This window comes from Calonectris borealis, chromosome 17 (genome assembly GCF_964195595.1).
Source record: "Calonectris borealis chromosome 17, bCalBor7.hap1.2, whole genome shotgun sequence".
NCBI lineage: Eukaryota > Metazoa > Chordata > Aves > Procellariiformes > Procellariidae > Calonectris > Calonectris borealis.
Window position 1 is genome coordinate 11,842,395 of NC_134328.1, and position 11,357 is coordinate 11,853,751.

Sequence of the window (11,357 nt, forward strand, 5' to 3'; positions counted from 1 at the left end):
GCAGCACGTGTGGCCAGAGCCCCCAGACCTCCTGCAGCTGGGTCAGTGCCGAAGAACTGCCTGTAAGAAAAGGGGCTGTGAGGCGGAAATATCACACAGGGCTGTGCAGGGTCCGGAATAAACACTTGGCTCAGTCACAGGCTCTTTTGCAACTGCAGGCAGTTTGCACGGTTCACGTTTTCTTCTGGAAATTGAGGGAGCAGTCCCTGCCCTGGTTTCTGTGATCTGTACGCTTGCAAGGGCTGCTCTTGGATCTGGGCTCATGCAGCATCCAGTCCAGCAGCACAGTATGCTCAGTATCAGCTGAGCACAACTTCACAGCAAAAATAACAATCAAGAAGCAATGTTCTTCCATTAGTAGAATAGCTCAGAGAATCTTTTAAAAAAGCTACAATTTTATAACAAAAAACCCAAGTGACAAACTCTTTGGAGGTGACAATAAGTAGGATAATTGGCAATGGGAGGGTAGTAGAATTTCTGAGTATTATTATATGTCATTAACAACTTTCAGATCTCATTGAGAGTGCTTTGTTGCACCTCAGTTTGTAGTGATGAGTTAAGCTTTCTTATGACACTTTTTCTGAGCATCTAAGAACCTTTGCATTTATTGCATCGAGTTCCAGTAAGTCAGTAAAAGCTGAAGTGCTCAAAACCTCTATTTTGAGCAGCCTGAATAGTGTCCATCAAAGCAAACATCCTGAAAACACTCCTTTCGAGGCACTTGTTGAACACTATCATCTCAAAATGTCAGATTTACACTCATTTAAATAATTTGACAGCTTCCAAGAAGACACCTGATGAGCATCACATTCAAGTGTCAAGAAGCACAGAGAAAAAGTGCCAAAAAAAGTTCAATCCGAAGAAATGGTATCAGCTATTAGATGAGTGTTACAATACAGTTACTACTAAAAAAGTTTTCTCATTTAAATGGAAAATAAACTTTACCTTCAAGACAATTTTTTTTTAAAAAGACCTTACATTGTCCCCATACCACCTTCCGTGTTTCTCACTAGTGAGATCTCCCAGGCCACTGAATCCAGAAGGCAGACACGTACAAACAGCAGTACACACTGGTGTTGGGTGAACACCTCAAGACCACTGTAACTGAGCCATTGGAGATGCTACTTCTGGGGTTTTTTTGTGGGAGCTACTGGGAGTTATGAGAATTCAGTATCTTCAGATTAAACCTTTAATGCCTTCTGTTCGCTATCTAAAAGCTGAATCTCTAAATGACATGATCCTTGGAAAAAGATCTTGGCCCTGATTTGCATATGCTCCAGTTATTTCATTGCACCAAATACTATGCATGTTTTATATATGGGCTTGAGGCTTACTGTGTGTTTGTGATATGCTTTGAGATCCTCTGATGGGAGGTGTTACCTAAATACAAGTAATTTGATGCTTAAGTGTCTAGAATTCCCAGTGGACATCTGCACTCAAGCCCTGCTGCCATCACAAATGAAAAACATTTGGAATCCTTAATATGATTTTTAATGGACATATGTTCATAACACAGTGCCACCAATTTGGCATATTTAGTGTCTTCTCAAGAGAAGCCCACAGTTTGTATAGCAAGATTGTGGGAGGTTAGGATTGCAGTGTGAGAAAATTTGCACAACACCTGCCTGACTATAATTTAATTGGCAGAAACTAATGCTCTGGGTTTGGGGATTTTTTCCTCCGCTCAAAACTGAAAAGATACTAGGACTAATCCTGCTGTCTTACACTGTCAATTTTAAGCTTTTATTCTGACTTTACTTGTGCTGAGATATGATCGTTTTCTGGTTCACTCTTCTGACAACTGAAGCATTGCTGTTTTACTCTCAGTTGTTATTTCTATGTATAATGACTTATCTGGCCAGCGGGAAGGACTCGGAATTTTTGTACTTCACTGAAAAAAGGGGTCTGCTTAGTATTACTGAAGATTATGCCCCATTTTATTTTTAATGAAGTACTTAATGATATGTTTTAAAAGCAAAACAGTTGGCCAAAATATTTCTGATCAGCTCCACCAGCAACACAATATGTGGGCTCCAAAGACAAACACCACTGTTGTTATTATTAAATTGTCTTTGATTTACCTTTACTTATGGCAGAGCCCCATCTGGAGCTGTCTTTAGCACCTCTTATCCTACCAGATTTTTGTTTTCCTTTTGAGGAATGTTTGGCCTTGCAATGCATCAAGGACAGCCCCTCTTACTTCACTATTTTCTTCCCTTCACGTTTACAAAACATAATAAAAAGCTTTGCAGGAGAGATAGAGGATACAGTCCCAGGGGAAGCGTTCCCGCAGTGTGAGATTCAGCTCCGCGGTATTTTAGACTTGCAGGGCAGGAAGGCGAGCTGCAATCCTGATCCGTGCTGCTCTGCCAGACCTGGCTGTTCAGGGCTTGCAAATCACTGCTGGCTGCCTCGGCAAAAGCCTTGCTGGAAACATCTCACTGACTGCACAAAGCTGAGCAGGTGGCGGGTTATGAACATCCTTTAGATAGGATACTTACATCAATTCTGTTGCTTTAAAGAACTCCCTGAAACTTAGCTGGGATTCCTAGATTTCCTGTTCTGCAAACTACCGTTGGCAATATTTTACATGCATGGTGGAAGCCCCATCAATATAAGAAGTGACAGGTTGGCATGAAAGCATCGCCTCATTCAGGCCCCAGATGCTTTGCTGGGACTGGGTGTGATCAGAGCGAGGTGAAATGGCAGCAGGATTATTCCTACAGTTTTATTTGTCTGAAATACTTCAGCCTTCAGACACCTAGACTGCATGGACAAATGGACGTGAAGATCAGCCTGTCTTTGTGGGTGAGATGGTCTAAAATGGAGTAGGGGAAGATAAAGAGCTGAAAGACAAGACAGACAGGAACAGTTAGAGGCAAGACCTCAAAACCTCTGAGGTCACACTCTCACCCTCAGAATTCTAAGAGTAGTAGTGGCTGTTGGTATCATATACTGCCACAACAGATACAGGTATGTACACGTCTGTATATGTACATATGCACACAGTGCACTTCACACATATAAAAAGTGTGCAGCCACATTCCTGAGCAGTTTTGTGCCTTTTCTTTGAGTACTAATTTAAAGATGGGTTAATATTTTATGACCCCCATAGGACTCCCAGTAAAATAAAACATAACGTTTGAAGGAGGGGGTTAATTACTGAGGCAGTTGCTGATCTGTCTCTTCTGAGCTTGTAGCAATAGAAAATAATTGTTCAGTTTGCAAGAGCCTAAAGCAAGCCATAAGCAAAAACTTTTTCTCCTGCACTGAAAGAAACCCAAGATTTAGATTTACATTGCTTGGTTTTTTCAGAATTGCATGGACAAAAATAAGGCCTCCAGGCAGGTGTCTGTAGTGGTTGTTCAGGGTGTCAGTGCTCACTGTTGAGCTTTATCCCCGGATCAGGCAATGATGTTCCCAAGGTGAGTGAGCACACCTTGGACGAGCCTCCACTTCACAGCCAACTAGCGAGCATCTACCTACCAAATGTGCCAACCGCGCTTTGCCTGGACGACCCCCATGTTCCCGGTTCCAGATACGCTTTGTACTCAACCTTTCCCACACATCGAGAAGTTATGACGCTTTTGCTTTCAAAGCCAAATTGGATCAAAGTTTGGTTAAACTGCTAAATTTTGTAACTGCTTCAAAACAGCAAACCTAGGGGCTAAGAATCACCGCTTTCAACATTCATTAATCAAACCTGTTAAATGATTACCTCGTCAGGACTGCTTTGTTGACAACTCTGCATGATGACAATGTCAGTGGCACTGTCCCAAGACACATCCAGTGGTGACATAAAGGACAAGCCTCCCTCACCTCACCTAGTGGGATGGACACCACCACGAAGAATATTTAAGGAAGGAGGATGCTTCCTTGGAAAGCAGTGATCACAAGAGTACTCCAACGCAAGTGAAACAGGATCAACTGAAAGGGACAGCAGAATCCTCTCTGACATCCAACTCAATCTTATAAAGACAGTAAGTAGAATGGCCTCTATTTTTTCCAGCTTGAAATTACCAGTGATCCAAGTTCTCTATATTGATTTTAAAGCAGAAGTACATGATCAAGTCTATTACAAATTCTACCTTTGCGTTATACGTTATTAGGAAGGCTTATTGACTCTGGTTAGAATGTCATAGTATGCTAACACACGCAATATATTTGATTTTAGATTGTGGTCAGTATTTCAAAGCCATCAGCAAGATCCACCACAGGTTCAATAATGCCCCCACAGTTGAAAGCAGAGGTAAACGTCATGCCCAAGGTTGTCCAGGGGGATTTGCAGAGCCTGCCTCCAGAAGCGAGAGATTTCATTGAAAGTAATGCCAAGCTGTGCCAACCTGAGAGCATTCATATCTGCGATGGCTCGGAAGAAGAAAACAAAAAAATTCTGGACATCATGGTGGAACAAGGCATGATCAAGAAGCTGAGCAAGTATGAGAACTGGTAAGTAGCCTGAAGGAAGTATCAAGTCAGAATTGCAATATGCATTTTCTATCCTGTTTACTTTTAAAACTGCTTATAACCCTTCAATATTTGCTTTCCATGAACATTTTGGCACTGTAGCTTACATAGGTGAAATACTCAGGAAAAGCAAACTTTTTCCTGTAAAAATTAACATAAAGCATATTATTCAATTGGACTATCAACTGTACATTGTCTCTATTGATTAGTTATATCAGGGAACTGAAATAATGTCAGGAGACTTACGTAACTAATCATTAGCAATGGCTAAATATTATTTAGCAAATACATCTTTTGAAGAATTCTGCTATTTTAGTCAATTAGTTTATTCATCAAATACTTTTTTGTGGCATTCAAATAGCTCTGTGGGTGTTCAAATATTATTCAGTACAGGCATTATTCATATCGTGCCGATGAGCTTTGACTGTAATGTATTCAGCAAATACTTTTTTCAAATATTTCATCATCTCTCCCAACTAACCCAACATGAAAGGAGAATATTAACAACAAGTACATAATCAGAAATTACGTGCCGACCAAGAGATCTTCATGGAAGAAATCTGCAAAGACTTTTGAATAACTAAGTGCAGGAATTTGGCAATCTGTTTGCAGACTATTTGGGAGAGAAAAGGGCAAGATTCACCAGATAAATTATTCATTGTTAATTATATGCTTAGCTGTAGTGATGATGGTTATGACAGCCCAACTAGAACATTTTTATACTCGTGGAAAATTTCTATGCACAGAGGTGAAAATGTAAAACAATCCTCTCTATTGTAAATAGATGGCAAAAATTCTTTAGAGGGGAAAAAGAATCCCCTTTAATAAACTCCTTCACTTTTTATAATCATGCTTATACTCAGTATTTCTTTTGTGATGCCTCTAACTTAAAGGGCTATGCAAATCCACTAAGCTGGATTCTGATCCCACAGGCACTTATACCGACACTTAAAGTACTTACTTGGTATCTACTTTGCTTGAGGCATCATTTTGTGGTCCCCATGCAAAACAACTTCACACTGATGAGAATGAGAATTAAATGAGATTAATTTTTCCCTGGAAGTTAGCAACAGAGAATAAGACTGAGATACGAGGCGAAGGAGTATTAACGTGTAACCAGAATTTCCTAGGCCATATAATTTGTTATTCGTACTGGAAAGTCTTGAAACAATTTGTATGAGGAAATGTATCTGACTGATTTTTGAGATTATCTATAATACTGGCTCTGTCACTGTAGTTTTGGCCTTACACAGCTTTTTGTGCTAAACCAGTCCCACATAAGGGTAAAAAGTGCTATATTTATAATTACAGTCTAATTTCATGATTTTTGGTGAAATGCAGCTGGTTGGCTCTCACTGATCCCAGAGATGTCGCGAGAATTGAGAGCAAAACCGTCATCATCACTCAAGAACAGAGAGATACCACTCCGATCCCAAAAACTGGAACTAGCCAGCTGGGTCGCTGGATGTCTGAAGAAGATTTTGAGAAAGCCTTCAATACCAGGTTCCCAGGCTGCATGCAAGGTAGGCAAGAAAAGGACGGTTGACATTGAACTTCTAGGATTACAGAGACACTACTACTACTGGTTACTGTAATCTTTAAAGAAAGATTTTAGCTGAAGGTTTAGGTTTATACCCCTGATCTTAGTCACTGTTGGTTTCATCCAGATCTTTACCATAGATCCAAATGCTTGTGCATGGATAGTCCTCAGTCTCGTTCCAGCATTCTTCTCTTCATAAAGAGGGGCAAACTAAGGTAGGAAAATTTGGGTGATTTTTTTCAGGAAGTCGCAAGCAACTGAGCAGCAGATAGGAAGTGAGAATGGAGGACCCCCATCCCCAGCAATAATTTCAGGTTCAGTGATTTACACCAACAGAGAACTTGGCCTCTGCCCACCTTTACTACTGGCTAGACGATTTGTCTGAACAGCTGCTTTCAGCATTTAAGATAAAATTTCTTGCTACATAATTAGACAAACAAAGCTACAGCTCTTTAAACATCATCAGAAACACCCACAAGACAAACAGCTTTTAAGGGAGTGAGAAACAACCTCCATGTTAGGAAAGATTATTTCAGAAGTTCCTTGTTTTGCTCTTTGCCACATCTTGCTACTCCCTGTTTTCCAGGACGTACAATGTATGTCATCCCCTTCAGCATGGGGCCTATTGGGTCTCCTTTGTCCAAGATTGGGATTGAGCTGACAGACTCACCGTATGTAGTGGCCAGCATGAGGATCATGACACGGATGGGAACAGCTGCTTTGAAAGCCCTGAGTAATGGGGAGTTTGTAAAATGCCTTCACTCAGTTGGATGTCCTCTACCGCTAAAAGGTAAGAGACATTAAAAACTGGAAATTCCCAGGGGCATGTTTTAGAGCTGACTGCGTGTTCTCAGCACATGGGAGACACTCACCATAGAAGACAGGGTGGTTTGTGCAACAGCACTAGGTTCCGAACTCAATTAAAGGAATTAAAGCTCCATGAGAGTTTCATGGAAAGGAGATTATTATCCCTAGTACTTACCAGGGGGTTTCCTTTAAAGCATCTGGTATGGGTTGCTGTCAGAGGCTTGATGCTGATAAAACAACAGTGTGATCCAGCATGGAAATTGCTGCATTCATGAGTACAACATTCTGTTCTGCAGAACCATTAATCAACAACTGGCCGTGCAACCCGGAGTTAACGCTGATTGCCCATCTCCCGGATCGCAGAGAGATCATTTCATTTGGCAGTGGTTATGGAGGAAACTCCTTACTGGGGAAAAAATGCTTTGCTCTCAGAATTGCCAGCAGAATCGCCAAAGAGGAGGGCTGGCTAGCTGAGCACATGCTGGTAAGAGCTATTAAATCATGTGTGTTTGAACAGCCTAAATTAGCTCAACATAAATACATCACATCTTGCTATCAATGAAATTAGTCTCATATGGATAGTCCTGTAACATTAGATATTAATTTATCACATGGCAGGCTTATGAGAAATAGGAAACTGCTTGCAAGGTTAAGTACCAAACATTTTAAAATAGTACCTGTAAAATCAGAAACCAAGAAAGATGTGGAACTTCTGACAGTGGCTACTTGTAGGCAGACCCCTGTACTTGAGCAGAGCCTAAACATCATCACTGGGCATCCACATTGCCCCTACAAGTCTAATAGTAAAAGATTAATGCAAGTTTTGAAAATTGTCTTTCATATTATAAAGAGGTCTATGCACTCAAAAATCTGCAAATATTAGATTTTCTAAATCAGTTCTGCTTTGTACTTTCTTTTACTTTCTGCTGTCATTTAAACATTCTACTACCATAAAATACCACTGAAAAAGAGTCTCAAAGTACATAAGAGAACAGTCTCAGAAAAAATATCTGAACTCTGAGAAGTGCAGAAGTATCCGTATATGAAGTGCTTTCACTTCAATCGTGCAGCCAAAAGAATATTGCCTGGTTTTCTTCTGTCTCAGCTGAGAAACACAGCTGTATACAGTCTGTGTATCTTTAATCAGCAAAATAAAAATAAACGTTTGAATTATATACATACCTGGCATTTTTTAAAAATATAAGAACTCCTTGCAGATATTCTAAGGGCAGGAAGAGTAGACTTTTTGATTATAAAGTACAGTTTGAGTTATTTGTCAACTATATTATATTGTGCTTCTTCTGTAGGAACAAATTTGCATAATTAAATATTTTATCATTACCACTTGCTGGGAGACAATCTTCAAAACGAAAAGTGCAAGAAAAAAAGACCGAGTTTAACAGTTGCATTAATTTTTCAATAGATCCTGGGCATTACCAATCCAGAAGGTGAAAAGAAGTATTTTGCTGCAGCATTCCCTAGTGCATGTGGAAAAACTAACCTGGCCATGATGAACCCAAGCCTGCCAGGATGGAAAATTGAATGTGTGGGTGATGATATTGCCTGGATGAAGTTTGATGAACAAGGTGTGGAACTGAAATTGGATTGGTTTACAGTCCAGTCCAGGTTGCTTTTAGGTGCAGCAAGACATGCTACAAAATTCTGGATAGAATTAAAACAGTTTGATTTACTTACATTTTGTCATTTAACTTCCAGGCAACTTAAGGGCAATTAATCCAGAAAATGGTTTTTTTGGTGTTGCCCCTGGAACCTCAGTCAAAACAAACCCCAATGCTATTAAAACCATATTCAAGAACACCATCTTTACCAATGTGGCAGAAACCAGTGACGGAGGTGTCTATTGGGAAGGCATTGATGAGCCCTTACCACCAGGAGTAACACTGACTTCATGGAAGAACAGGGATTGGACCCCAGATAATGGTAACCTGGCCCACTCCACAGTCTCTCTTTGCTTTCTCTGCTGAATTCAAGTTAATTCTGCCATTTTGACCTTTTCATTGTATTCTGTACAGGGGAACCTTGTGCTCATCCCAATTCACGATTCTGCACTCCAGCCAGCCAGTGCCCCATCATGGACCCCGCATGGGAATCACCCGAAGGCGTGCCCATTGAAGGGATAATATTTGGAGGCCGCAGACCTGCTGGTAAGAGATGCAGCAGCCACGTATCAAGGCTGAAGTGCTGACCGCAGAAGGGTTGAAACACAGCTGGGCGTAAACACAGGTTTTGCTTTCACAGCTGCAAAAGCAAGGAAATAACCATGTTGGTCTAACTTCTCCATGTTAGCCGTTGACACACACACTTACAGCCACTGATATTTCAATGTCTGAATTGTTAGGTGTTAACACAAAATGGGTAATAATAATAAAGGACCGGAGAGAGATCAGGACCCACGAACCTGGGTAATACATAGACACATAGCAAATTGCTGTACTTGTCTCAGTTTGCTTGCAGTTTAACTAGTTCAGATAGGAAATGGTTAGAGAAATGAACCAGTTGTAGACAGTTTACAGAAAAGGAAGTAAAATAAATTGATCTGTTAAAGATCACCTAAAGTTGGAAAAGAAATAGAAGTAATGCTAGGTCTGAGTCTAACATCATGACTACAGGACAAGATTCTACTTCCAGAAAATCTGCTGGGGATTCTAAGGTCCCAGATATCTCCCACTGAGCAACTAAACATGGATGTGTTCAGTAATCAGTAGCCAGTTTTGAAAACATTTGTTTAAACTTCTTCGCTATAAGAGGGCAGGAAATGAACTGATTAAAAAAACAGGAAAAATTAGAATACATTATACAGGAACATGCATTTGGCAGTATCTCAGGTAGCAAAACCTGTTATAAAAATGTTTCTGGACCTCTAATTACTGAAGTGATTTTGTTCTTTACAGGTGTGCCTCTCGTATATGAGGCCTTTAACTGGCAGCATGGAGTATTTATAGGAGCAGCTATGAGATCTGAAGCAACAGCAGCTGCTGAGCACAAAGGTAAATCAAAATTTAATCTGCCTACCTGTATTAAAAACAATCCTCTCTGGACTGCCTGCTCTGTCCTCCTCCCCTGCTCTTTTGCATTTCAGTCTTGGCAGCTAATTTTGCAACCTGTGCATTTTCACAATAGAAAATATTTGTACTGGAATTAAAAGCCAAATTCTCTGTAAAAGTCAAATTAAGCAAAATAATCCCCTAGGTGGCAAGCACACAGAACAGGGTGCAGGCATGGGGTTGCCAGAAGCCTTGATATGGAGTTCTTGTTACAGTCTGCGATAAACAAACTTAAACTTTCTTTTCTGCTAGAACTTAACGTAAATACATGAATGATGAAAGCCAGCTCTTGAGGATCTTCATTTAGGCTGCTTGGCGTGAGATTTAAGAAATTAATTTCTACTGATTACAAAAATTAATCTAATTTGTACTTTTTTTGTATATGAAGGATAATGCTTGCATTGTTTCTCAAAGCTCTTTGGTTCAGATGCAGAAGGGTGGTTAAGGGACCATAGGTACTAAATCCTGGGAGGATCTGAATCTTTGTGGTTTAGAATAAATGTGCTATTTATTACCTTACATTCTCCATTTGTGTTTTGGACAGGCAAAATCATTATGCACGATCCGTTTGCCATGAGACCTTTCTTTGGCTACAACTTTGGCAAATACTTGGCCCACTGGCTCAGCATGGCACATCGTCCAGCTGCAAAACTACCAAGGATCTTTCACGTTAACTGGTTCCGGAAAGACAGCCAAGGGAAATTCCTGTGGCCTGGCTATGGAGAGAATTCCCGTGTGCTGGAGTGGATGTTCAACAGAATTGAAGGGAAAGCCTCTGCCAAGCCAACTGCCATAGGTTACATCCCTGCTAACACTGCTTTGAACCTGAAGGGTTTAGAAGATGTCAACTTGACCGAACTGTTTGATATCTCCAAAGAGTTCTGGGAAAGGGAGGTAGAAGAAATCAAACAATACTTTGAAGTGCAAGTTAATGCTGACCTTCCCTATGAAATAGAAAGGGAAATGCTTGCCTTAGCGATGAGAATAAAACAGTTGTAGCTGATCAAACCCACAATTATTTATCAACCTACACAGGACAAACACATCTTACCAAATCACCACTGGAAGCGTAACAGCACACTGATGGGCAGGGAGTTATAATGAAAAGTAGGTCTTAGTTTAGTTAGAATATAGGTAGGGGCATTCTAGAAGTAACTCCAGACCTAATGATTTATAACTACATCAGTTGTTGTGAATAGGAGAGCAGCTGTGGGAATGTATGTGCACATGATCTTCAAAACCCTGATCTGTCACTTACACGCACATGTAGCCATGACGTGTGTAAATTACTTGCCTAGTTCTGCATATACAATCCAAAGCAATCCAGCCTTCAAGGTGTAGCACATTGTTTCTATCACACAGACCACTAGTGTCTCAGACTCTACAGGAAGGAAGGAACTTAGATGCTGTATATACATTACCTAAACATATTTCATGGCTTAAATATTTTTTAGAAAAATGTAGTTGTAACTTTTATC

General features: G+C 40.4%; 1 protein-coding gene across 1 annotated transcript; it reads left to right on the forward strand.

Moving 5' to 3' along the window:
* Positions 1–4,225: 4,225 nt before the first annotated feature.
* Positions 4,226–10,979, forward strand: PCK1 (phosphoenolpyruvate carboxykinase 1). Its single transcript, XM_075166599.1, has 9 exons — positions 4,226–4,449; positions 5,809–5,990; positions 6,594–6,797; positions 7,111–7,298; positions 8,238–8,400; positions 8,531–8,755; positions 8,848–8,979; positions 9,727–9,822; positions 10,424–10,979. The coding sequence occupies exons 1-9, from the start codon at positions 4,226–4,228 to the stop codon at positions 10,876–10,878; spliced, it is 1,869 nt and encodes a 622-aa protein (XP_075022700.1). The 3' UTR covers positions 10,879–10,979.
* Positions 10,980–11,357: the final 378 nt, after the last annotated feature.

Bases quoted from the DNA above. Each gene is read 5' to 3' on its own strand.
- PCK1 (XM_075166599.1), top strand. From the start codon at position 4,226: ATGCCCCCACAGTTGAAAGCAGAGGTAAACGTCATGCCCAAGGTTGTC. The intron at 4,450-5,808 runs GTAAGTAGCCTG...GGTGAAATGCAG, and splicing joins CTGAGCAAGTATGAGAACTG to CTGGTTGGCTCTCACTGATC. The intron at 9,823-10,423 runs GTAAATCAAAAT...TGTTTTGGACAG, and splicing joins AGCAGCTGCTGAGCACAAAG to GCAAAATCATTATGCACGAT.